The 26,795-nt window shown below is 48.8% G+C and overlaps 1 protein-coding gene across 3 annotated transcripts; it reads right to left on the bottom strand.

Moving 5' to 3' along the window:
• Positions 1-601: 601 nt before the first annotated feature.
• Positions 602-26,642, bottom strand: AP1G1 (adaptor related protein complex 1 subunit gamma 1). Of its 3 annotated transcripts, none has more exons than XM_083454640.1 (23): positions 24,674-26,642; positions 16,777-16,980; positions 14,326-14,450; positions 13,573-13,714; positions 13,110-13,206; positions 11,803-11,879; positions 9,132-9,227; positions 8,872-8,952; positions 8,666-8,764; positions 8,306-8,361; positions 7,731-7,844; positions 6,761-6,901; positions 6,238-6,292; positions 5,152-5,274; positions 4,925-5,014; positions 4,692-4,819; positions 4,155-4,259; positions 3,469-3,610; positions 3,033-3,159; positions 2,795-2,884; positions 2,507-2,667; positions 2,063-2,161; positions 602-1,695 (listed from the first exon to the last, which is right to left on the bottom strand). In XM_083454640.1, the coding sequence occupies exons 2-23, from the start codon at positions 16,975-16,977 to the stop codon at positions 1,594-1,596; spliced, it is 2,451 nt and encodes an 816-aa protein (XP_083310766.1). In that variant the 5' UTR covers positions 16,978-16,980; positions 24,674-26,642; the 3' UTR covers positions 602-1,593. The 3 variants fall into 3 exon arrangements, with proteins under 3 accessions (XP_083310766.1, XP_083310765.1, XP_083310767.1); XM_083454639.1 differs by having other exon boundaries at positions 16,777-16,978; positions 24,631-24,953; XM_083454641.1 differs by lacking the exon at positions 24,674-26,642 and adding an exon at positions 23,832-24,491.
• Positions 26,643-26,795: the final 153 nt, after the last annotated feature.

The raw sequence follows: 26,795 nt of genomic DNA, 5'->3' as shown, positions 1-26,795 counted from the left end.
TGAGCTTTGCGTAATAATTGTCGGCTGGAGAATCACAAGAATCCCATTCCCCACTGCCCTGATTTCATCCTGTCCTCTGTGAGAGCACAAAGCCCCATTCCCCACTGCCTCAATTTCATCCTGTCCTTCATGAAAGCAGCACTGCCAGCTGGACACACATCAAGTCTCACTGGGGGGTAGATGAGAGAGGCAGCTGACCACAGCTCCAGTCAACAGGTCCTCAGCAGCGAATCATTTGCTAGGATAGTGCATGTCTAGAGGACTTCCTGTGGCTCTTGAAGTGCTTCTGCCTGGCTCCCCCTCTCCCGTCACGCAACCCAACAGTGGATGCAGACACACCTTCTGTTTCTGTAAGGCAAACAGGCTGGCAATGAGCTTTAGGAACTTTAGCCAATCATAGATGGGAACTCTAAAGTGTTTCCCCCTTCTTTGCTGCTGCTGGAATCCTACACATGCCCCCCTAACCCACTGACTTCTGCCCTGAAAACATCTCTCTTAGGGAGTTGTCATACTTTGGAATCTTGGCCTTCAAAAACAGGAATGTCCTCTGCTCAACATCTATGCAAGGAGCTGCAAAACCAGCTACTAAAAGCAGGAAAGGTCTCATTAAACCGCATGGTCTTTATTTTCAGTGCCAATATTACAGATACAACACAAACGTCCCAGGAGGAGAACGAATTCAAATGGAATCCAGGACTCTGACAGACTCAGGAAATGAAAAGGGCTGAGGGGGGAAAGCAGCTTTGCAGTGGAGTCTTGAGATGAGTCTTTCTGCAGGCAAATGGTGCCCCCCCTTTCCATCTTTAAGCAACACACATTTCCTTTCTACCCACCTACCACAGCTGACAGCCAAGGATCAGACAAGAGGAGTTCCAAGATTTGGGGTGGGGGCACGCTGAAGAGCGACTTGCTGGAGGGAGCAGCCAGTCTCGTCCATCATGATGCTTTCTGAGAGGGAGGCACTGGCCAAAGAGAGCTTGACGTTGCTGCCTCCACCACTGAATCCTCCAAAGCAGAGCTTCTGTCCAGAACAGCAGGTCCACCTATCCATCCCCTTCTCAGACTCAAGCCACTGCCCTCGGGGTGTGCAGTCAAGCGTAGAAAAGGCCCCCCACGTCAGGGAACTCCAAGGAGAAAGGGTCACCAGCATCCTTGGAATACATTTCCAACATGAACTCTGGATGAAAAGTGCCTGAAGGTGGTAACCCGGCTAGCAAGGAGCCGAAACAAAACTCGCTTCACTCACTCACTCGCCCACGCCCACCGGAGGAGAGAAGATGGCAGGCGGGGAGAAACAGTCGCACGTGCCACAGTGCACCTCCCCTCCCCCCTCTTCCAAAACAAGGGGAACGTGGCTTCTGTGGCAAGTGTGGCTCAGCAGCCAGGAGAGGAGAGAAGAGAGAGCGAGCCAGCAAGTGTCTTAAGAGATATGCTTCATCAAGGTGAGCAAGGCCAGTCCTCCTGCTCTGCAGCAGCCGCTGCTCTCGTCAGCTCCCCTGGCCATGGTGCAAGTGGGGGGATTTCTGGAGTCACAGCGCTCTGCCCAGCGTTCCTTCGGCCAACCAGGTGGGGTGAGGAGGGTGGGGCCAGAGCTCACTGCCAGGACTGAGTGGGAAAGTTGTTGACTTCTGCCAGGTCCTGCATTGCTGAGCCCTTGTGATTATATGTCAGCTTGATCCGCATGCGGAGCTGTTGCTACAAACGGGATGAAACAAGGAGAGGTGAAGAAGATCTGGGCAGGAGGGGTGAGGGGATCACTCTTGCAGAAGCTGCAGTGGAACCACCTCAACTTCGTTCAGTTAAATGGGTGCCAAAAGGGACAGAGTTCATCCAGCAGGACTATGAAGCTAAAAGCACCACACAGCTGTTAAGATTGTGCCCATGAAGGTTCAAGCCCACCCCCACCCACTGAACAGAACAGCCACAACTAGAGGCCTTCAGAACCAATGCATGGCCTGTACCATCAAGCACTCAAGAGGCTGGGCACCACTCCCAGCCCAGCTGCTCCTTCAGCCTCCATGCTGAACATGGTAGTAGGTCACTCACTTGCTCATTTGCTCACCTTCTGGGGGTTCAGGACTTTAATGACTTGTGTGATGGTCCCTGTGTTAAATGCTGGGATGACGCTGCTACTGGGAGACAGGAGCTGCAACTGGAATGTCTGGAGGGAGGCAAACAAAAGGAAGAAGGGGGCACACTTTCACCTGGTTTTTATGCTGCAACTACTGCTGCTGCTTCAGGAGACAGGAGGCCCAAAGCTCGGGCTCAACTCCAATGATGCACAGCACCTAGCCCTCTGCCTCTCGTCAGAATGTGCTCCTTTTTCCTGCCACAGCAAGACACTTATGACCATATCAAAGGCAAAGGGCTGGTCCTAAGGGTCCATCTACAGTTTTGGAGCCAAGCCAGCCACAGGAGCTTGAAAGTCTGCCTGGAAACACTGTCTGTCCCACTGCAGCTAGGAGGCCACCAAAGCAGATGCTCCTACCCCAAAGACCAGCCTCACCTTTGGTACCGCAGCCTGGAAAACAAAGTCTGTCATGTCCAGCTCGGTGCTATTGGAGGCCTGTATTGTGATCACGGTGACGCTGGGGTTGGTGTTTGAGCGTTCAAAGGCAAAGTCAATCTTCAATCCATTTTTGTTGTAGGCCGTGATTGGGGGAATGCCTGTGGAGATGCAGTACTGGTCAGAGTCCTGGAAAGTGCCCTCTCCAACTGGCCCTTACAAAGTCTATAGTACACATTCCCCGCCCACCTCAGCCGCTGCTCAAACAGCGAGGTTCTACAGTCCTACCAGCAGTTATGTCATTGAAGATGGGTTGCGAAGAAAGTCCATCCAACAGAAATGGGGGTTGCGTTATCTGTGGGGCAGGAGCTGGAGGTCCTACAGGAGCAGTTATGAAAGAAAGGGCAGGGTTAGGCTGAAGTTCTTCAAGGCAAGGACCAGCGCCAGTGCCTCCAACAAATAAGAGATCTTGCCCAGTTTCTTCCCTGCACCCTTGAATCTCACTTCCACATGTCCAGCACCTCACCTGTTGGGTTGAGATCCCCCAGGAGATCCAGCAGCTCCCCACCAGCAGAAGCTGGTTTATTTGGAGGGGCTGTTGAAATGATGGGAGTGATGTCGTTACCTCCCAACAGGTCCAGCAAGTCGTTTGCCTGGTATGAAACACCAAATTAGACTGTTAAAGGCACTTAGCCAAGGAAACCATCTAGTCTCAAAACCTCCCTGAGCAACATTAGCTTCTGAAGGCTGGAGGGGGCCAGCAGAGAAAGCTGCCTCCTGTTCCTGTGGGGGCTCCACAATTGCTCCTGCAGCCAGCTGTGGGCTGCAAAGCAACAGTTCCCAAAGGAGTCTTTGATGCTGTCTAAGAAAGCAGCAACCCCATGCAATGTTGCTCTCTTGTTTGCAGGGAGGGAGGGAGGAATAGCTATCTTGAGTGTTGCACTGGCAGCACCTTCTCTTACCTGGCTGGTGGGCTGGAGGCCAGAAGGGGGAGGTTTGGTCTCCAGCACTGTTGGCTCTGCCTCCCCATTGGGTTGAGTGACATCTGTGGGGCCATTGGTGGTCAGTTTCTCCATAACTGGCATTCTCTCAAGCAGGGCTGACCTGCAAAGTGGCAAGGCTGTTATCTCCTGGGCAACTCACAGGCTAGGAGGAACAGGAGTTACTCCTCAGATCTGGTGTAGAGAGTGGTGAGCTCCCAACCAGTCAATGTCAGAGGCAATCTATTTTTAGTCAGTTCAAGTCCTCTATTTTTGCTATGCAAATAGGTCCAGCTGAGGCAACCAGTAGCTTCCCCCAGTCTCATGAACCAATGTAAGAGTCTCTTCAATGTCTCTTCTATGGGGCTAATGGTTTGAGGCCTATAGAGGTCACGTACTAGAAATGGTTCGTTGCAATCAGCACTGTTCCTTGGAAGGTCTTGTGAAATGTTCACCAACAGGTGTCAAGCCAGGCAGAGGTCTCCTCCTCCTCACACTGACCAGACACCAAGAGGTCTTCACCTTCTTCAGATGTGGGACCCACTTCTTAATTTACCACCATATGTTTGTAAGGTGGTGATACTGATACTATCACAGCCCTGCAGGTTTCCAACCCACCAGGCTGAAGGTCAAAAGGCATGGGGACAGCAGTGTCCTCTAACACTTACCTCATGTGATCGTACTTCTTGAACAAGGCATTGTACTCCACTGCCCTCTGCTGGAGCTCCACATCAATGCTGCTGCCGTATATGGACACCACTTTCTTAATGCGGCTAGAGATGTAGGAAAGAAATAGTGACAAGTGGCAGCAGGGCAGGGGCTGCAGCTTAGCAGGGAGCAAGTACTTCTACCAGCTCTGCAACTGTAGCTCTGCAGCTGTGTGTGTCTTGGCCCAGCCTTTGGGGTCCTTGGGAATCAACTATGTCTCCTTGGACTAGTGGCAATGACTGGCCTCTGTAACACAGAAGTACAGCTGGACCCCTCACCAGGGACTTCCTTCTCAGGATGAGAGAACATGGAAATATGCATGTGGCTAGTTTTTTTTTTAGGGGGGGGGTGCTGGTTAAGATCCACAAAGTAAGGGTTCATGAAGCTTGCACAGCAGCAAGCAATGGGATTCAGTTATCTCCTGATTATTTCAAGGACTGCAATAAAGATCAAGCAGCATAGGCAAAGCCCCCCCCCCCACTCCTGAAAATACTCACTTGACAGTGCAAGTGAACCGAGTGGACAACTTCATGATGGCAGTGAGGGCATAGCCTCGTGTGACAGACACAGACATGTTGGAGACTAGGACACTTTCCAATACATCAAGGACTTCATCCTCCGTGACCTGAGCAAGCCAAAAGGCAGAGGTAAGAAGGATGGACCATGAGCCAGATGGGAGAAAACTTCACCAGGGGTCAAGTAAAATCTTTATCCCTTTCAGTAGGCCTACCTGGATTGGCTCCTCCTCCTCACACTGACCAGACACCAAGAGGTCTCCATACTCTCCTATACACCAGGAAGCTACCTGCACCATGGGCTGCTACCAAGGAGAAGGAAGACAGGTGAACTCAGCAATGCCATCTTCTTACCCAAAGTAACAAAGGTTCATTGACACAATGCCTCTCTTCCCTCTCCCCTGCAACCCAACCCACCACCAGCATCACTTTGGGGACTTACTTGGGAATAGTCACCCATGATGGCTTTGTAGAGTCTCTGCACAGTGTAAGCATGCATCTCCATGCTGTTGGTGATAAGCTGGATAAGGTTGGGTACAGCATCGTCACGAACGTAACTCCCTGCCTGGAAAGAGGACCCAGAGAGAGGTTTACAAGCCATCCACTTGATGTTTTATTGTGCTTTTAATTCTGTCAGGAGCTGCTCAGAGTGACTGGGATAACACAGCCAGATGAGAGGGGTATAAATAAATAATAACAACAATACTACTACTACTACTACTAATAATAATAATAATAAATTATTATTTATCATCATCGTCTAAGAAAGCTAGGGAGTGGTACTCAAAAGCAGATTTCTAGACACTGTTGTAGTCAATTAGTTTTTTTATATACCACTTTTCTTAGGGTAAAGATGGCTTACATAAAAATGCAGTAAGATTTAAAGCTACAAATAACTGCACCACCACTGTGTATTTGGCAAGCACACACCCCTCCAATCAAACCAGCTTCCAAAAGCTACAACTCTTGCAAGTCTTTGGCGAGCCCTAAGTGGGGATGAGCTACTCTTGACTTCCCTCTGGCGATCAGGCCAGAAGGAATTGTGGCAAAACCCCCACTCCTGGCTGCCAATGACTTTCCTTCATGTGTCAAAGATCAACAGAGCAAGGTTTGATCAGAAGACAGTCTTTATAGAGGCTGGTCCTGGGCTGCCATTGCTTTAAAGGGTGATCTTAACCTGAAGCACCAGCACCGCGAATTGCGCCCAGAAGAACTCAGGCAGCCCCTAGAACTAATGCAGCCTTGTCCTTCATTCATTAAGTCAATAGCAGCAGCAGCAGCAGCCTGCACTTGTAGTGTAAGCTCCTACATCATTTTCAGAGGCAGCCCCCAATGCAAAATACATTGTAGCAGTCAGTCCTCAAGAGTTACAGAACTATGTAAAAATCCCTCTGTCCCCACCAAACAAGAACCCCTGGGAAGGTCCACCACCTCCACTGGTGGCTCTTGGACATAGAGAACTGACAGGCCCTAAGGCTCAGAACATCTGCTTGGGGATACAGGAGCAACAGACAGGGTCAGCACTCACCGTTGTCAAGACTCGCATGATTGTGTCTATGTGCCAGCGCTTAGAAGGAGCATATCTGAAAAAGGAGTAGATGCAAAGCTGTGAGGACATTCCTTCTCCAAATGCTCCTTCAGTTCCCAAATGTAAGGCAGTTTTGGTTTTCCAGACAAGGATTAGTCAACTGTGTAGCCAGACTTGCTTTGGCTACACCTGCATAAATTGACTCCTAAGGTGCAATGTGCTTGACTGCACAGGAGAGAGGATGAAGCTAAATCCCTGCATTCCACCAGGGGCGAGTGACAGGACCACTACCGCCATTTGGCTTACAGGGTGATGGTATCCAGGTAGCATTACCAGAAGGACAAGCATTGGCAGAGATGGGTCCAGCCTGAAGATGCTCCTCCCCAGCTGTAGATGTGAGCAGCAAGTGGGAGTGAGTTGTGGCCTCCCGAAGTTGTGACTGCAGAGCGGTTGGGGGGGGGGTAGCAGGAGAAGAAGAGGGCAACAAAGGATGAAACGAACACAAATTATTTGGATTTCTTACTTTTCTGCTGCAAGAAATATTCCCGAGGCACAGTCCGCCTTGAACTCTGGCTCACAGGAATCCAGGAAATACAGTAGTTCCTTCATCATTCCCCGGATGTTGTTCCCATTCACGAGAGCAAAGCTCAGCTCCATCGCCCGTCTGGAGAAGGGGAGAAGAAGGGATTCAGAGGAAGGCGAGAGGAAGGGATGGAGCTCTGCTGACCTGGGCCTGAGCACCACCAAGAGCCTACACATTTGCAGCCCCTATACAGACAAGTCTCCCCATCACCCCAAGGAGCTTTCCAGAGGCCACAAACGTGCTTTGTCAGCTGCTTGAGTGTCATCATTGCGCCAGGCGCTCTGTTGATGGATCACTCTTAGGCTTCATCCTACAACAGCACCAGCCAAGCCAGAAGGCTCCCACCTCTCATCACTCCAGGGTCCCAGTATGAAACCTAAGGGGTGGCCAAGTTCAAAAACAAGTAGTAAGACAGAGCAGGAGTTTGCAAGGAGAAGCAAGCTTCTTGGTTGCAGACCCAAACCCTTTAAAGCTAGAAAGTAGGTTACTTTAGGCGGGAATAAGTATTAGGGATGACAGCAAGAGGACACGAGCTATATAAAATGATGCATGGTGTGGAGAAAGTGGACAGGGCAGTGTTTTCTCTCCTTCTCTCACTCTAGAACCAAACTGGGTTATCCAATGAAACTGAATGTTAGATGATTCAGGATAGACAAAAGGAAGTACTTCACACAGTGTATACTTAAATGATGATATTTACTCCCACAAGAAGCAGTGATGGTTACGAACTTGGACAGTCATAAGGGTGTTCCCTGTGGGAAAAGGGACCATGCTTTAAACAACAATGCCTCATAAGTAGCTTCTGGCTCACAGTGGCGGGCAGAGGAGACAGGTGAGGGGTGACACGAGAATGAATCCTAGATGGTTGGGCCACCTGGACCCACAGTCCTAGCATACCAATCTGACTCACCGTTTGATGGAGACGTCCAGATCTTTTAGGCAGTCCACAATGGTGCTTCTGTGCCGCTGTACAGCATTGTGGTCAGTCTGCACAGTCTTCAACAAGGATGTTAAAGCTACATATCTGAAAAAAGAGACCTGTTGCTTTAGACTATGGCAGCTGTTCTGTGTCACAGCACACTAGAAGGCTTTTGAAGACAGCACAGCCAGGCAGCCAAGGGAGATGGAGCAAGCAGGTTGAGTGACTTGCAAGGGCAGCCATTGCAAACCTCTAGGCAATGGATTCTAACCCTCCCATCTGTATCAGAGCACCTGGAGAGTGAAAATGAATTTCTCTCAGAACCAATTCTAGTCAGGTAGCCTGCTAGACCAATAGGATGTGGAAAAAAGAGCCCAGAATTTCACATGGTGCATATGGTTGCAGCAGTACAGACCCAGGCAGTAGAAAGGACTGACCACTTCACCTGCAACGGCTGCCCTGGCCACGCCTCAAAAACAACCAATATTGCCACAAGAGACCTGGAGAAAGCTGTGCCTGCTCCAACCAGAACATGTTTTCCATCCTGGACCTGTACTCTGACCTACCTGATATTTTTGTCATTATTGAGCAAGAATCGGCCTAAGATGTTAATGGCCAACACCTAGAAAGAGACAAGCAAAGAGACATGGGTCAGGGACATCTACTTGTTGATACTTTTCACTCTCCAGCCAAAAAACTCCCAAAGGGGATTGGATCTATGAGCAACCTCAGTGACCCTGGTTCTTCCTTGTCAGCTGGTCTGCTTCCATGCAAGAGCCCTGAGCTGCTTTCATCTGACTCAAACATCATTTAGAGGTCAGCCCCCATGGGAACGCTTGGCTATGGCTGGAGAAACTGTGATGGGCCACAAAGCTTTGTTTTGCTCAGTGTCTCTCCTAGGATCCCACAAATCCAAGATTACGTACTCGCAGGCCACTCTCAGACTTGATGTCCATGATAGTTAAGACGGTTTCGTAAAGAATGGCATTTCCCACATTTTTACTCGTTTCAGTATTCGTGGCCACCTGGAACACAAGACAGACAATCTCACTTTCTAGCTTCCTCCCTCTAGACCAATGTACCACCTTCCCTTCCGCCTCCCAACAATGATTTGGCAGGCTGCACCCCTCACCTGGGCAAGGATGTCATTCATAGCTTCACTTGAGTCATCATCATTTCGGCCTAGAATTCTCAGCAATCGTAGGATTCGCACCTGAAAAGGACAAAGTTCTCCTTTTGAGCTACAATGGACCCAGAAGGCTCTGGGTCTTGAAGTCAGTCACTGCAGGATCCTCTTCATACTTGAGGGAGGAGGCTGGGGGGGGGCTCCATTCCCTGGCCAACATTCACTCCTCTCCCTGCCCAGCACGTGCCTGGCCCCAAAGCCCTTACCTGCAGGAAGGGGTCGCTGATTCCAGAAACATCATGCTCGGGGGAATAACCAGACATGATGAGGTTCTTCAGGATACGGACTAGCTGGGGCACAAGCTGCAGAGGACAAAGAGCCATCAGCCATCTGATCTACAGCCCTGCTGTTGTACCTGACATGAAGAAGGGGTCCAAGGAGGAGTCTCTCACAGGAAAAAAGGGTATTAGATTCACCATCTGCAGGTGAGAGCTGAAGGGGCTCTCATTGCTGCTCAGCCCAACCTCACTGACCTTTCCACAGCACAGAGCCAAATAAGCCTGCTGGCCCTACACAGCCATGCTGCAATATACATATGAGTAGTCTGGTGGGCAACTGATGCCTCAAACTACTAACAGGAAACAAATGGCTTTGACCTGGCTCCCACTGGCTGAAGCTGCCTCCAGTATCAGATATAGCGTTCCTCTGAATACCTGCTGCTGCAGAATATGAATGGGAGAGAGGGCTGCTGCCTATCACATGCTTATGTGTGGGATTCCCAATGGGGTATCTGGTTGATCATTGAGGAAAACAGGAAGATGAAACTATATAGTTCCTCTTTGTCCTGATCCACTTACAGCCAGGCTCTAACAGTCAACCATATAACTTCCAGAACCCTGTAGGTTCTTTCCCTTGCTGGTCTCCTTTTACAACCCTACTAACCTTCTGTGGTTAGTAGAAAGCACACCAGCACAGAGATCCCCCTGCTCTTGGTGCTCACTTATGCGGCCGCAAAGAGGCATGTGGGCGTGGCAGGTATAAGAGGGAAGTCTCCAAGCTTAGAATGCTGATGTGGTTCCCCCAGGGGACAGGCTCTGTTTGGATGAAGCAACCAAGCCTGACACAAAATCCCAGGTCAACTCTGAATCCACCAGAGGCCTCTACTATTTCACTCTCAGCCTATCCCCCTACTTCTGCACCATTTGCTGTTTTGACCACATTAGTAAGAATTGTAAATATTTGGGCATAATTTTAAAACTGCTAAATGGATGCATTATACCTATTATCCAAGTCCTATTCTTGGTCTACCCACTGAAATCAACCGACTTACTTTAATCATGTCAATTAATTTCAATGGGTCTCCTCTAGCATTGGCTACAACCCAATAATTTTAAATTGGTTAACAACTTTAACTTGGTGCCAAGACAGGATAAAGCCCCAAAGAGGATTTCCTTCTCAGTGCCTCAAGTTGAGGGGCAGAGAGCGAAAGGGCCTTTGTAAAATGAAAGACTCTGCTAAGATATGGCAGCTGGCCAAATATACAAACTTTAGACAATCTTTTAGGAAGACAGAGATCTTGCTCAATCTCATTGCAATATCTCATCGCTTGGAACCCTGCTTAGTCATGTCACTGAGGCTTCCCATACCCACCATTATTTTGCTCTAACCATGCACAAGTCATAACCAGTGATGATGGGACAAGCATGGGGGAGCAGAAACAGCTGTAGAGATCAGTCTCCAGCCAAGCAGAAGCAAGTAGGGAAGGAAGAGGAGTATCTCTGCCTTTAACAGCTGCCCTTAGCATGAAGGCAAATTGCTCTGAACAGGGGCGGTTCACTCTTCCACCTTCTCTGCTTACTACCCATCCCACACCTTATAGAAGCCTTGTACCAAGCCAATGGAAAACACCCACCACGAACAGCACAGATGCAACCCCCCTCACATCCCTCAAAGATCCATCCGACTGTAGCAGAAGCACCTGAGTTTCAAGAGGACTGTAACAAAGATCCAAGGTTGCCTTAGGTACTAGGTTTAATCAGGGCATTAATAAACTCAACTACAAACACAATTAGTCAAGCTGCAGTATTAGTGCAGTAAGCAGTGGATTGGCACAAACCTCAACAGGCCCAATGAAAGCATGCATGGGGGGCATAGGGGAGGAAGAAAAAGTGAGTGACTCTTACCTTTTCATTCTAACCCACCACAGCAGGATTCCAAACAGACAAAAGGGACAGAAGAGATGAAGCAGGCGTTAGGGAGAGGAGCAACAGCTCACAACATCAACCACCTCATCCACCTCCACCAGCAGCAGCGGCAAAACAAAGGGCAGGAAGGGTAACCAGGACAACAACACCTGAAGCACAACTGCACTCCACTCTCCCCAGCTGGACCGACAGCTTCATCTACCTCCCTGGCCAGGTCCCTTCTGTGTTGGGCAACAGTTCTCCACGCACAGCCCCAACAATGGGAGGCAGGCTGGCAAGCAGAGGTGGCCCTCTCCATGGCTAAGCAGCTGGAGAAACAGCGGCTCCTGCTTTGCTCAGGATCTTCCTGGGTTTTGAGGAATTTCCGGCTCCCTCCCCTCAAATCATTGCTGAGGTGGTATCACTTTATAAAATGGAGAAAACAGAATGTGCTCTGCAAGAGCAGCAGCTGGAGTGGCCTGGCCCAAGTGCACCACCCTGCCACTCAGTTCCACAGGAAGGGTAGAAAAGACATACCCTGACATAAGCACAGGGGCTTCCCAGCTGCAGGGCTTCCATTCAACCAAATGGATATTTTGCCAAGGAAGGACACATGCTTCTCTCCTGCAAGGCCAACCCATCAGCGACTGGAAACTGACACCCACGTCAGTCCCTCAAAGGTAGGAGCCAAGCTGCCTCAAAACTCTGCCCAGAGGGGCACATGCAATAGGGTGACAAGTCGACAAGGACTTACCTTTCTAAAATGGGCTAGCATGTCTGGGCTTCTCTCACACATTTCCGTAAGGAGGACCACAGAGGTGTGAAGAACACCTGCCAGGAAAAGAGAAGAAGGAGCCTATGCTTTACATGGCCATCACCAAGGACTCGCCACAGTTGAAGATGGACTATGAGAGACTGCAAGCTTTTAAGGCAGCAGCTTGGCAGCTTCTAACCAGCAACCTGCCCTCTGAGCCTCAGCACTTCTGGGCCAGGATCCTCTATACACAAGATAATCCTCTATATGGAAGCTAGAAGTGGTTGTGGATGAAAAAGCAGAGAGACTTCAATCCTAGGCCAAAGCAGCCAGGCCTTTTTACTTTTCCCTATGAGAAACTGCTGATAAAAGGATAAGCTGCAAGGAACTCTTTAGACCCCTCCAAAGGCAGCACTGAACTGAGCTCTGTAGCCTGTAGAAACATGAGCAAAGCTTGGTGGCAAAGGGAGCCTCAAATGCCTCTCTCCTTCAACCCCACAGCCAAAAAACAAGTGAGGCAGATGCTGCAGAGTAGGCTGAAGCCGGCTCTCCCCATTGCCCAAGTTAATGCCTCCTTCATGCCAACAACACACACTGCAGCAGGCTGGAACTCACTAGCTCACAAGATAGCTCAAAAGGCCACGCCCATAAGGCTTGCAAGCCCACTGCTAGATACAAACCATGATGGCTGCATACTGTTACTACTTCAGAGGGGCTATGCCACCAGTTGGTAGGAATGCAATGTTGTGCTCTTGTCCTGCTTGTGGCACCAGGCTGGCCACTGTGAGAACAGGATACTGGAATAGGTGAGGTTTTGTTCTGACCGAGTCTCCTTCCATTAACCCCACTCCCCTCCCTCCCTGAGCTTGATTGCACTCCCTGTTATGGGATCCAGCTTCCTTCACTCCCCTGACCAAAAGTACCTCAGTGGCAGGTGTCCCAGGTTCAATCCCTGCCACCATTAGGTAGGACTGGGAAAGCTCCCTGTTCCAAACCCAGCTGCCAGTTAGTCATCTGAGATAGGTGGCCCAGCAGGCCAACTCAGTGCAAGGTAGTTTCCACTGTTCTAAGGGAAGGAGGGAGCAAGCAACTCAGAGTCCACCAGAACTGAGTTTCACAGCACAGAAACACAAAAAGTATGCTTGGCTCCTGGCCTTGGTGCACATGGCATTTATCTACATGAGGATTTCTATGCCATTCCAAACTGCCCAAGCTTTCTTATCATAGCCCTTCAGGTCCTCATATTTCTCTAGTCTACCCCAAAAATACATAGTGCCTAGGCCTTCCCTTGCCACAGCAGGCCTTACCATGATTCTTCTCATTCAGCAGGTTCTTTGTGGCTGGCAGGAACATTTCCATGAGCTCAGGCACCTTCCTGATGACGTGAACAGCACACAGGGCTGCCTATGGAAGAATTGGGGGGTGGAAGGGGGAGTGGTCAGCAGATGTGCAGGCAGCCCTCTACACAGAGACCCCTAAAGGGGATCCCTCAAGAGAGAAACACTATGTACTTTATTTGCATTTTAACTCTAGTCCTGGTAAGTCTTAATTGTGGGCACAAAGAGACCACCCACTGCCAAGGGCCAGTCAAAAACTCCTTGCAAAGATCTGGGCAGTGCAACTTCCTGCTGACATTTGAGAGGAAGCAAACCACAATCTTAATGTAAGAAAAGGGAAGAGCTTACAGTTCAACAGATCTAGAGGACTCCCCCTCCTTTTGGGGAGGGGGTCCCCTAAAGTTGTACCTTTGTCCAATAAATAAATAAATACCTTTTTCCTCAAGTAAGAATTGGAGGTTTTCAGGAGCTTCTCCACCTCCCCGGCTAGGTCACGACACATTTCAGAGGAGCCCATGCAGCCCAGGGTGCAGAGTGCTAGGCCTTGCACATACTGTGTGCTGTGATTAAGGTCACTGGAAGAGAGAGAAAGCAGCAATGCAAGAAATGGCTGGGATAAGGCACTCCCAGATACAAAGCAGTCGGCCTCAAGCTGACAGCGTGTCAGATAACCCTGGGGATAGCAATGGGCTAGAATGCTTTCCAAGGAACAAAGAACAACCAACACTTGTCTCACTCAATGACAACGCAACTGTGTCCACCACACTAACTCATCTGTGGTCAAATCCCCCACAAGTTCAGTGGCATCTCTATTACACCAGAAAAAAATGACTTACGGTAAGTGTCTACTGAAGTCATATTACAGATGCTCCCGCCCAGATGCCTTCCATAGCTCTACAGAGCCAGGTCCAGAGACACACGGCAACAAGGAAGAGAGCTATCTGCAGCATGGTGGTGCATCTTAACTCTTACCATAGAAGGTAGCTTCAGCTCTACAAGGCAAGCAGCTTATTACCTGCCTTCCCAAACCTCCACCACCACTTTCTGGCTGCAATCCTCAGAGGAGGGTGCATGACTAAGGTGTGCTGAACTTCAAGGCTCAACAAGAATATTCCAAGCCCTGCCGGCAGGTCCACCTTTGCAGAATAGATCTCTCTTCCCACCCTAGAAATTAAAAAGGCCTTACTTCTTGATGCAGTTGGTCATGAGAAGGTGGACGTCCTGCCTCTCATCCAGCAGCAACATGGCTCCAAGGTAACCAATGCGTTTGTCCGTGAATTTCTGAGAGGCAATCAGTTTGAGGCACTCCAACTGCAAGAGGGGGCAGAGAAGCCAGAGGGAGTGACTCTCCCCAATGCTTCCAACATTTTTGTCACACTCACCATGGCAACTGTGCTACCACACCTTGGTGGTTGATTAGCCTTACTACCAACTCCCTCCATGACTCTTAGGCTGCAAAGAAGACTGACAGTTGTTGGGTTGCTTCACTGTCAAGGTGTTGAGCACATCTCACCTCCAAGCACCAAGCTGGCAAGCTGCTCTCCTGCACTCCCCTGAGGAGAGACCAGCATGAAGCTTCCTTGGCAGTGGCTGCTGCTGGCTGGAGGCACCCTGAGCAGTGACCAAATAAGTGGCCTTTCTTGCAGGGGGTGGCAGAAGGTGCTGGGTGGAGGTGCTCAGGGCACCTCTGTCCAGCAGTGCCTTAGCCAGGATATTCCCACTTGCTTTTCCTGCAGGAAAGACAGTGGTGGGTGTTAAAAACCTGGTGACAACAATTTTTGGCTTCGGGTTGTGAGGGATGCCAGATGAGAAAGGTTGAAAGAAAAGAATGAACTGTAGCTGTGGACAACTGAGTCTGTAATGAAACCTGAGGGTTCAACCAGGGCTCAGCACAGTTACTACAATGCTCAGACACACCATTACTTAAATCCCCTTCAGTACATGGGTTCAGCCATGAGAATGAAATGGATCCTAAAACTAAGCACTTCTGTGGCAGCTAAATGCCTCACAGGATCTGAAATATTTCAATGTCATTTAAAATCAATGTTTGAATTTGCTCGCAAATCCTTGCTAAAAGCAAGTCCCAATTAGCCTTGGGGCTGTCTGTAGGAAGAATGTTGGTGCCCACCAGGATAATGCTTCACTCACAATCTCTTCAGCACCACAGCATGAATCTACACAGGATCTGTACAGTCTTTACAACTGCAGAAGAGCAATAGCAAAGCTGCTTTTAAAGAATCCATTTGTTCTGCTTTCTAAATCCAGTTATTTCCTAATCACGCAGCACCCAGCTTAGGCTAAAGTTTCAGGTTAGGTTGATAAGCTCAGTTGGTTAGAGCATGGTGCTAGTAACACAAAGATCACAAGTTCATATCTCCATATGGGATAGCTGCATCTTCCTGCACTGCAGGGAGTTGGACGAGATGATCCTCAGGGTTCTTTCCAACTCTGCAATTCTATGAAACTCCTGTATGAGGTCTAGCAGAAAAGCACATCTGCTGAAGAAGAGGTAATTATGCCAAGAGCTTGTGGGCCACCTCCTAGGCTTTCCTGGTGTTCTGAACGAACTCTCCATCATGGTATGCCAGGAAGACAAGGCACAGCAGCAGCAGCAGCAGCAGCGCTTCAGGCTTGGATGGAGAGGAGAAAGGTTTCTACCTGTACCCAGCCTGTTTAAATGCCTGCCTGCTTCCTACATGCAGAGCTCAGTTCAGTAACCTGATCTGGGTGAGCTGCTCCCTTGATCTAGCTGAGCAGAGGAGGAGCAACTTTGACACCAATATATCCCATTTCAGCTGGAGCAAGAGAAACAAGCAACGCTTTTCCCACGGCCCACTCTTTCAGGCCTTTTTACTTGGTGGCTTGGGCTCAGGAAGGACCTTTTGCTGGTCTGGTTGCCTTTCCAGTTCTCAAATGAATGGCCCAGAAACACGGCAAGGCAGCAGCAAGAACACAGTCACACCTTCCCTACCCACAGAAGAGCTGCCCATTATCCCTTTGCCAACCTTTGTCCCCCTAGCCTTGTGCCCTTGCACAGAGCCCAGAGGATTGAATGGCCCATTGGTTTTAATTCCCAACAGAGAGCTGATGCACTATGAAAGAGCCATGCATTGTGGCTGGAGAGCTCCATCATGAAACTTCTGCTCATCACATGCAGAACCAGCACCTGGAAACTAAGACCTCTCATAAGTCTTCCTGTGAACCTATCACACCACACACCAGTCAATTTACAAGCAACTTAGAAAGCAAAATTAAATGCCATGAGATGAACTCCCTGGCGACAAAACAGAGTAGAACAGCTCTTGGGGAAATTTAAGGAATGGCTTGGGCACTTTAAAGATCACAAAATATATCCTTTGCTAAAGTAAGATGATGGAATAAAACCATGAGGATTGTGACATGCTCCTCCTTGGGTTTCTGTGAGGCACATGAAAATATTTCTCTTCCACAAAGGATTTCCAGCCCAAGAAAGAACTTGAGTTAGTAATACGCAGCAAGAGAAAGATAACAGTGTAGTTTCCTACAGGTTGCAACTCTGAAGGCACTTTGCCAGCATGATGAGCCTCCCACTAAACATCCAAAGCTAGGAATTTGCAAAAGGGCTGCTGCCACTACTGATGAAAAGAAGAGGGCCTACCTGTCCAAAGTGTGCAGGGTAGCCCAACATGTGCATGTAGAGCAACTTGGCCACATTCCGGCAGCGGTAAGTGTTGTCCTCTTCTCGGAAAGACGATCGGATGGCAGCACATTCTTTTTGGATCATCTCCCTTTCTTCTGCCTGGGTCCGTGCTGTCCGGATGGTCCGGATCAGCTCCCGGAGTCTGATGGGGGCTGGCATCCTCTGAGAAAAAAGATAATGGGGGGAGGGAGAGATAGTGAGCAGGGAATTAAACCTCGGCAGTTAAGTCTTTAAAACAGTACCCCATGAGAAACTGTAGAGAGAGGCTGGTAGGGTCTCCTAGCTGGCATTGGTTATACTGACAGAACTCGCTATGGTTCAATCCACGGTGTTTATCCCAAGTCAGCCGTCTCTGCCACAGCTGGGACTCCAGAATACTTCAGCCTCAAAAAGTCTGTCTTCCCTGCCAAGTGGCTTAAGATAGCTGTAGTAAGGAAAGAGATATGGCTCTGTTGCCAAGGTATGTCATGATGTATTCGCTGCAGCTCCGTCTCCACTACTGCATGGCGGAATGGGTGGCAGACTAAGGCTGGTGATAAACTGACTGCATGTGCTCTTTACAACACACACAGCTCACCTCTCATGGCAAACCCAAGAACCGGTTTCTTTCTTCCTGTGGCTGTCCCTAATCACCAGGAATTTCTGCCTAAATTTGCATACTAGCACAGATAGGAGCCTCCTCCCTCCTTCTGCCATCCCCAAATAAGGCAAAAGTCCTAGATTAATCAGCAACCCTGCACAACCTTCCTGAGCCTTGGATTAAGCCCTGCTTGTGAAAACAAACCTGAGGTTGAAGCAAACCAAATTATGCAGTTGAAGCAAACCAAATTATGCCTGCCCCAAGGTGAAGGCTTATTTACAGGATCTAGCAAACCACAGGAACACCTCTGGCTCAAACCCAAATATTCTACTTCACTCTGGATTTGCTTTTCAAATAAAGGAAACTCCCATTATATTTCAAAGCAGCCTTTGGCCCCAATGCATGGGTCACTCTCTGCTACCCTGGTCTGTTTATCTGCCAAACAAACTGAAATAAATTATCCACAAGTTAGGAGGAAAAAGTATTATTTTCAAGGCCCAGCATACACTACTGCATAATACTAATACGTACATTACTTTTACGAATGAGAATGGTCATTATGATATTGTACAGTTGTATCTTGGTTCTCAAATGCTTTGTGACTCGAATGTTTTGGCTCCCGAACGCGCAAATACAGAAGTGTTCCAATTTACAAACTTTTTTGGAAGCCAAACATCCAATGCGGCTTACACAGCTTCCAACTGAGTGCAGGAAGCTCCTGAAGCCAATCAGAAGCTGTACCTTGGTTTTTGAACATTTCTGGAAGTCAAACGGACTTCCGGAATGGATTCTGTTCGAGAACCAAGGTACAACTGTATTGTTCTTTGGAATATAAAATGCATGTGTCTGTAAATACATCTCATACACAGTAAATCATATCTAAGTTTACTGTTACCATGATGTAATAATACTTACAGAGTGAACACATTTTTAGACCAAACACGCAAACCTAAGTTTCAATTAGCCCAGCTGAACATGAGCAATAAAGCATCATTAACATTGTGAAGACAATTTTCATGCCGAAGTGACATCTTACTCCTGAGTACCTGATTGAGACAAATCAGGGTTTCATTCAAGTCCTTTTCGTCCAGACAGCTCTGCCCCTTTCAGGCTCTTCAGTATGGCTGTTTCTGAGGCCTTTTCAAAGCAAGGACAGCAGAGCCTGAGTGGGACAGTTCCAGAAGGGTGGGACATCCCCTCCCCCACTTTCCCAGTACAGCCTTAAGCAGACTACTTCAGTATACTCCCAGCCCAGTGGTTGACTAAAAACTGAGCCCAACATTCAATGGACACCAGCACTGCTGCTGCTTCTCACATGTGACCGAACCCAGAGCTGATTCCAAATGCACTTGCAGGCCCAACAGGTAGCCCCTGAGCCCAAACGATGAAACCCAGGAAAAGTCTATGCTATTATTTAAACCCATGGGAAGAAGCTAGGTAGCCCAACTCAAGGCCTCTTCTAAAGCTGCTTCATCAGTACAAGTCACATTACAGTGGGCTGTGGCTCTCTTTTAGTTGAGCATTCAAACTGTGACTACACCAATCCATTCAGAGATTACACTTGTTAAGGGTTGTGCAATAAATAACGGACAGAAATTCTAAACTACGCAGCTCTAGACTGAGCACTCAGCATCTGTAGATGCCTACATTTTTGACTGATGCATTTCATAAAAACTACAAAATGTGGTTAGATGTTCAACAAGCTACAGAAACCACTGTAAGTTCTCTCTTATTACTTGTGAAATCCACTTGTGCCAGCCCATTGGTTTCCCAAGCTGATTTTGTAAGGGCCTCCTCACATCCACCTTCAAAAGAAGGTGGCTGTCAAGTAGGAGAAACAAAAGAAGGACACATGACTTTCAGGTCATGCTGCTGCTGCTGCTGCTGCTAGCTACAGAGCTGGAAGGGGACCTCACAAATCATCCTAGTACAACCTTGCAGATGGATGGAGGAGACCTATTACTACACACACCAGCCTCGGAAGGTTTTAAAGCAGAAGCTGGATGGCCACCATCTTCCAAGGTATTCTGAACTGCCTCTCTTTGGTAGGCTGAACAGTCCTACCTGTCAAGGAAACTACAGTCAACAGGTGGGTAAAAGACATGGTCTCTGATGAACCTTTCACTTATGAAGGCAGCCCTGTATCGTGAAGTTTTTAATGCTTGACATCTTATGGTTTTATATGCGCTGGAAACCCAGCCGGATGGGTGGGGCATTATTATTATTATTATTTGAAAACTTCAGCATTAATTTTTTTCCTTTAACATTGATTTCCCACTTTTCCATCCCAAAACAAAATGTTCAAACCACTGAACCACCATCATAAATCCTAATAACAATAAAACAGCACAACTCACTCTAATGCAGCAGCAATATAAAAATCCAAGGCGCACACAGAGGAAAAACATCTGAAAAATGCATGGCTCAAGCCATACTGTTCTGACCTGTTGCCTGAAGAGAAAAAGGAGGCCATCGGCTAAGTCCATGGAGAAGAGTCTCATAACCAGGGAGCCTCCACCATCACCAAGAAAGCCTAACTGCATATGTCCACATGCCATAGGTGGGGCCCAGAGCAGGGCTTCCCTTCAGCAGCATCTGCAGCAAGCAGGCAGTCACCTACAGATGAACTGATTCCATGGAGTTCCAAACCATCCAGGTAGGGACTGAGTCTCGGTCAAGTTTTCTTGAACTCTAATAATGTGCTCTCAAGCCCATTCTTGGGATCAAATGGCTGTTTTCATTCCTGCTAGCAGAAATAGTTCCCCTATCCCGGTCCTGTTTACTGGGTGATTTTACATTTATCCAACCAACCTCATTCTATTAACTATATTTCTGTACTTTGCTTCCAAATCAACATGCAAAAACGATTCCCCTTCTTCAAAAGCCTCCCTTTCTGCTACCGAGAACAAACATGCTTCCCAAGACACTCCTCTAACACTGCCCCCCGCAACACAATATGAAGTTGACAAGAAGTCTGCAGCCTCCCTTCACAGATGGGTCCATGTGCTGGTTGAAAGCAGAGGACTCTGTTCAGGCAGAGAGATCTCATCAGAGCTCTCTACAGCCACCAGTCTCCAAACTGGAGGCTTCTCATTAAGGGAATATTTACGGTTATATATTCTTTCATTCCACAATTTACATTTGCCACCAACATAGGGACATAGTAAGTTGCCTTCTGTTTGTGTCAGTCCACTGGTCCATCAAGCTCAGAACGGTCCACACTGACTAGCAGTTGTTCTCCAGGCTTTCAGGTAGGGGCTCTCCCCCAGCCCTACCTGGAGATTGACCCTGGCACCTTCTACTTGCAAAGCTGGTGCTCCACTACTGAGCCGAATTCCTTCCCCATGCCATTATTCCTTCATGCATGTTATTAGATTATTTATGTCCCTCCACAGAGTATCCAAGGTGGTTTATGGAAAATAAACCACAGCACAAACTGCAGGTGTTGCAGGATAATGGAGACTGACCAGACTTCCAGGTCTGATCTTCTGGCGACAGAGAAGCAGAATTATTTCCCTTTTCCCAAGTGCTAACCAGGGTAGACCCATGCCTGCTAGAGAGTCTTGTTCCATCTCGTGCCTTCCAACCCACTTACTGCCAAATTTGTGTGGATTCCTTAGGAAAGGAAGCTGTTGCCATAATTACACAGGAGGATCCTGGTGGATCAGAGCAAGCACACGACCCACAGCGAGCCAGCTCCTTCCATGTTTCATGAGTCAGCTTGAGTTTCCATCCAAAGCTCCCAGTTAGGATCTAGAATCCAGAAGTACTCATGATCTAACTTCTACTAAGACGCTTTGGAAGAGCTTCTTAGTGAATCACAACCTTCCAGAGTAGCCAACATACCACAAGTGCCTCTATGACATTTTAAAAATAATCTCTGGTAAACAGATGTTTAGTAAGAAATGCTCTGATAGCTATCTGTCTAATGTGGCATTCACTCACCAGGATGGAATTTCTGGTTGCCTATGACTACCAGGTGAGTTGTTACATGCAAGGCTGTCCTAAAGCTCACCTTTAAAGCCCTAAACGGCCTCGGTCCAGTATACCTGAAGGAGTGTCTCCACCCCCATCGTTCTGCCCGGACGCTGAGGTCCAGCACCAAGGGTCTTCTGGCAGTTCCCTCATTGCGAGAAGCAAAGCTACAGGGAACCAGGCAGAGGGCCTTCTCAGTAGTGGCGCCCACCCTGTGGAACGCCCTTCCAGCAGATGTCAAAGCGATAAACAACTACCTGACATTCAGAAGACATCTTAAGGCAGCCCTGTTCAGGGAAGTTTTTAACGTGTGATATTTTACTGTATTTTTGGTTTCTATGGAAGCCGCCCAGAGTGGCTGGGGAGGTCCAGCCAGATGGGCGGGGTATAAATAATAAATTATTATTATGATTATTATCTTGCTATACTAAAGTTGACCCCACCTCTCTTCAGGTACTCCAAGGTATGAGTCACAAGATAAACCAAATATAAGAACTCTTTCAAAGTAGCAACACTCTTAACGGAACTTTCACAATTAGGGTGGGCCCTGATACATAGCAGGATGAAACAGCGTACTTCAGGCAGCATAATGGAGGTGGCCAAAGCTAGACGGAGGCTGTACTGCTCTTTGAATGGTACAGGGTTAGCCCTACAGAACAGAAATTTGAGATCTACCGCAGGTAGCAAGAGGTCTCAAGACAGCATTGTTCAGATTACAAACAGTTTCTGATTGCAGGTCCCAAAAAAACTCTCAGAAGATGCCCAAGCTGAAGAAAAAATAAGAAAACAGGTCTTTGGTTCAAAAATACCTGCAACTACTCCTAAAATCCAACTCTGCCATAAGATGGTCAACATGCAAGCCAACACACAAAGTAAAGTTTATTAACTATGTTTGGGAAGAGAGACACAGAACGCAATTCACCACCTCAATGCAGGTACACCCTGAATTAACAGCCAGGCATTGTTAACAAAAACAGTGACAGTTCAACCATACTGCTGGAAAGAAAGTGTACTACCAATACAAAAACATCCAGAATAAGCTCACAGTAGTGTTAGAAACTATGATATGTAAGTTAGGTGCCAAAGGGCTCCTTAAACCAAGGTTAGTCACCAAAATGGAATATCTAGTTGCCATTTGAGGGTAAGATGGCTCTAAAGTCTTATTTTTCAAATGATGGACTAATTGTGATTGATTATCAGTGAAACACCTGGCTAGTTCAGATGACTACCTTGAACTAGGTTAAGAACTTTGAGAACTTAAAGAAGAAAAGTCACTTGATGCAGGGACAGTCCACATACATATTGGCCTATTCCTACATCTTTTTCTTAATGGTGACACTGACCATTCATAACTTAGGGATGTTCTTCACAACTGCGACAAGGCCAGTGGGGTGGGGTAAGTGAAGACAAACTACAATAATTAACTAACGTTGCTCTTGCTCAGGCTGCACAGAAAAAGCATTTTGGTTCCTGAAATTCATTCTGATTGTGCAGATAAAATATAACTCATGGTTGCGAGTGGTCAATAGTCAGGTGCAAAATGCACCTGGCTAATTTTGGACACTTGCCCATAGCCAACAGAAATTCAACAAAGGTAAAGACCACTGTATTCAGACAAAAGACAAGCATACTCCATCTGCAATACTATTTAAAAGCAAATCTTCCATCTCATGATATATCTTTGAACTACACTAAACTTAGTCAATGTAACAATTCTGCCCAATTGTCACAATTTCTTTCAAGAGACACAGAGGATTTTCAGCATACACTAGTTAGACATTTTATAAAAGAGAGGCCCTCTGTCAGACAGGTTCTGTTAATCATTAGTTATAAGGTAGCACCATCATTCCACATGATGCTTTGCAGAGAATCACATCAATATGAGCTTACAGTTTCTAAATTTTAAATGGCAGATGAAGGAGAAATGTGAGCAAATACTCCATGTTGCAACAATGAAGGTGAAACCAAAGGCATTAAACAACAGGCTTCAAAGTGAAAATGTGTTTTGAGGAAGTGTTTGAAGAGAAGAGAAAGAGATTGTCACAAAGGGTTTCCTGCAAGGAGTTCCAGTCTAGGGGACAGAAAACTGGGCAATCAAGCTGAAGCAACTAAGGATATGGGCAGGAATATCCATATTAAAATGAAGTTAAGTTTCAGAAGATCTGCAGATGTTGAGTAACCCTCTTCCAACTGTTACTCATCTACAAGAGTACTGCTAGATAACTCCTTCACAATCATTAACCTCAGCAGGAAAGCAGCAGGAAAGCAGCTTATCTCATTTGTAAGACCCTTAGAAATTCTTCCAATGAAATGGAATAAAACTTTCGTTAAATAAAAATAAACAAATATTTCCCTCTCGACAGGAGGGCAAAAAAAAAAGGAACTGCAATGGCTTCTTCAGGTCAAGTTGACAGGTGAGCCAGCTGGCTGGACTGCCCTCTCACTTCCCCGCACCCACCCGTGGTCTTGGCCTTTCCTTTCCCCAGCGCTCACTAAAACAGGCATTCTTTGCAAAGCGTCGGAATCCACATCCAACAGCCTTGAGCCTTTTCCTAGTGTCGACCCTGCCGTAATCGGGAGTGACTCTCAAGTCTCTCTCCCCGACGAGGTGTTCCTAAGCCCCTTGCTCACAAGGCCTGTCAAGGGGCGAGGCGAGTCTCTTCCTTCAGGCCTCAGATAGGAGCCGATCCGATCGTCGGAAGCCCGGGCGAGCTGTACGGGGGTGAACTCCGGCGCGGCGCGCGGAGAAGACTCTCCTCGTCTATAACAGAAGAGGCCACAGGCACTTCCGCCGACAGCAGAGACAGAACTGGCCGGGCGAAGAGAAAAACGCCTCGAATAGAGGGAGGGAAGTCATGGGCTAAGGAGCACCGCCTAGGCTGGCCTTTGCTCGGGACGCGGCGGCGCGGAGAAGGGAAGCGGACGGAGGAACAGCCACCTCTTGCCCGGGAGGGCGAAGGGCCGCTCCGGCAGGGGCAGCAGCCCCGCCAGGCCTCACGAGCCAGCTGGCGAGTCAGACGGCAGCAACCCTCGCGGAACACGGCAGCGCGCTCCCTTCTTGCTCTAGGAACCGGCGCCTCTCCCCTTAGCCAGCCGACCCACCCACCGACCGGAAAGCGGCCGGGCCCTCGGCGGCCAAGGCTCAGTCAGTCCCGGGAGGCGGGGTGGGAGGCGGCGGCGGCTGGGCCTTGCCCCGGGCAGCGGCGGCGGGCCTAGGATCCTACTGCCGAAGTAGAAGCAGCAGCAGCAACACCTACCCTGCCTGGCAGCGCCCCTCCTCTCTCCCCGCGCGGCACTCACCGGGCCGGATCCCTACGGCGAAGGCGGCGGCGGCAGTAGCTAGAGCCTGGCATCCAAAATGGCGGCGGCGCGGCCTCAGCACCGATACCGCAGGCGGAGGAATCTGGAGACCGGGACTCACTGACTGCCCTCTCTCAGAGCACGGCGCGGCGATAGCCTGCTGCATCCATTAACGTTGCTGCGTCCTCCGTCGCCGCCGGCCGGCGCGTTTCGTGGCCAGACAGAATGCTCGGCGCTTGGAACCGCGGTAACTGGCCCCAGAACTCGTTTCCTCCGCGGAAGTATCTGTAGCGGTGTCACACGATTAGCGGTGAGACTGCGCCGTGGCAGGTAGTGATGACGTCAGACGCCTGCCTAGTCACCGCTGCGGCTGTGCTCACGACATGCGTCCGGCCGGGTCGTATTAGCGAACTTTAAAGTTCCGTTCTGGATACGGAACTTGCCCACAGCCCAAGAAGCGAAGCGCCTGCCCGTCCTTCGAGGAAAAAACCAGCTGTCAGGGCGACTGAAGCGTCTTCGCCAATTGCGAATTGCCGGGGGCTAGCCTGACAGTAGCGGGGCCAAGTCCGTACAGAGCACGTGCTTTCCTAGCAAGCTCAATCTTAAGCAAGTTTACTCGGAAATATATCCCAGTGCTTTGGACATACACAGGACTGCAGGCTTTGCACGGAGCTCCAGTGTCCCGTTTCTGAGGCCGCAGAGAGACGAAGAAGCTTGCTGGCAAGCGCCTTGTTTGAACGTGGAGAGCCTCCCGGCTCAACCTCCTCTGATTTGCGTGAAACAGTTTTCGCTAATGTGTCCGATACATCCATTTCAGCTCTGGCCTCTCTTAGGGTTCTACAGTTCCGCGGCTAGTATTAAGGTTTGGGGGCTAGAAAGCCTCGCCACGGAATATATATTGGTCACTTCAATCGTTATCTCTGATAGTCAACGTCGGCGGCTTTTTGCACTGCTTCCGCCTTCCATTAGGACATCTGGCTAATCGCTGGGAAACAGATGGGGATACTGTAGGAAGCTGTCTTAAATTGAGTCAGTCTCTTGGTCCACCTAGCTCAGTATTGCTTACACTGGTGGTCAACAGCTTTTCACAGTTTTAGGTAGGATTCCTCACTCTGGCCTACCTGAAAGTGCCTGCCAGGAGTTTAAGTCTGGTCCTGTCTGCACGCAAAAGCACATGCAGCCCTTCCCTCCTCCACTTAGTTTGATCTAACGGACAAGCAGAGCTCTTCCTAGGATCTCGCCAGACAGCGGCTTTTTTTTTTTTTAGTTGCAAATCGATGGGCGACAGAAGCCCCACTGAGAGCATTCCTCTCTTTCTCACAGACACAAAGGAAAAATAAATAATCAACTCAACATCGAGTGACAGCTCTATCCCATCCCATCTACATAGCACCAGCAAGCTGTTCCTGTCCTGGCCAGTAAAAAGCCAAGGCCACTTTTATGCTTGAAGGTTGGAAAGTGCTTCGAGAATTGTTGCCCTTGTAAAAGGAACTCGTGCCGTGCAGAGTCTGTGACTGAAGCCGCCTGGCTCTTTGCGGTTTTGGAAACACTTACTGGCTGCCTACCCGCACAGAGACCGGTTCCTTGCCAGGATAGCGTAAGGCTCCTATTAAAGGTCTCTCCTCTCTGCTTCCCCTTCCTTGATTTGCTTAGCGTGAATTTGACTGTGGCCATAATTTACGCATCTTCCTGGTTTAAGGCCTGGAATAGCCAACCGAGAAGCAGCGCCAGTTTACTCGTTCCTTTCCAATCCCAGTTTGATACCAGCAAACCCCGTGGGAGCGCTTCGGTTTTCCTGCCGCAAAGGCACGAGGCTGGCGGCTTCATCATCTTAATAAAGACGCACATCACACAGTGGAGAGACCGCTTCAAGTGCACAAGCATCGCTTATTATTTCTCAAGCCAGACCTCAGCAGTCCTTACAACAACCCTACAGGTAGACCAGTTATGGCTCGACGGAGTAGAGCTCGCGGGGATGCCGGGGCGCGACGTCACGTGCAGAGGGGAAGGGCAGGTGCGTTTGTCGCTATAGCGATGCCGCCGCCGCTTCCTCGGCTGTCGTTATGGCAACCGCAGGCGGCGACACGTCATCGCTGTGCGCTGTGCGCGCGCCGTCCTAACG

This window comes from Podarcis tiliguerta (genome assembly GCF_965153285.1).
Source record: "Podarcis tiliguerta genome assembly, chromosome: 8".
NCBI lineage: Eukaryota > Metazoa > Chordata > Lepidosauria > Squamata > Lacertidae > Podarcis > Podarcis tiliguerta.
The sequence above is the reverse complement of the archived record's forward strand: the minus strand, read 5'-3'. Positions and strand labels throughout refer to the sequence as shown.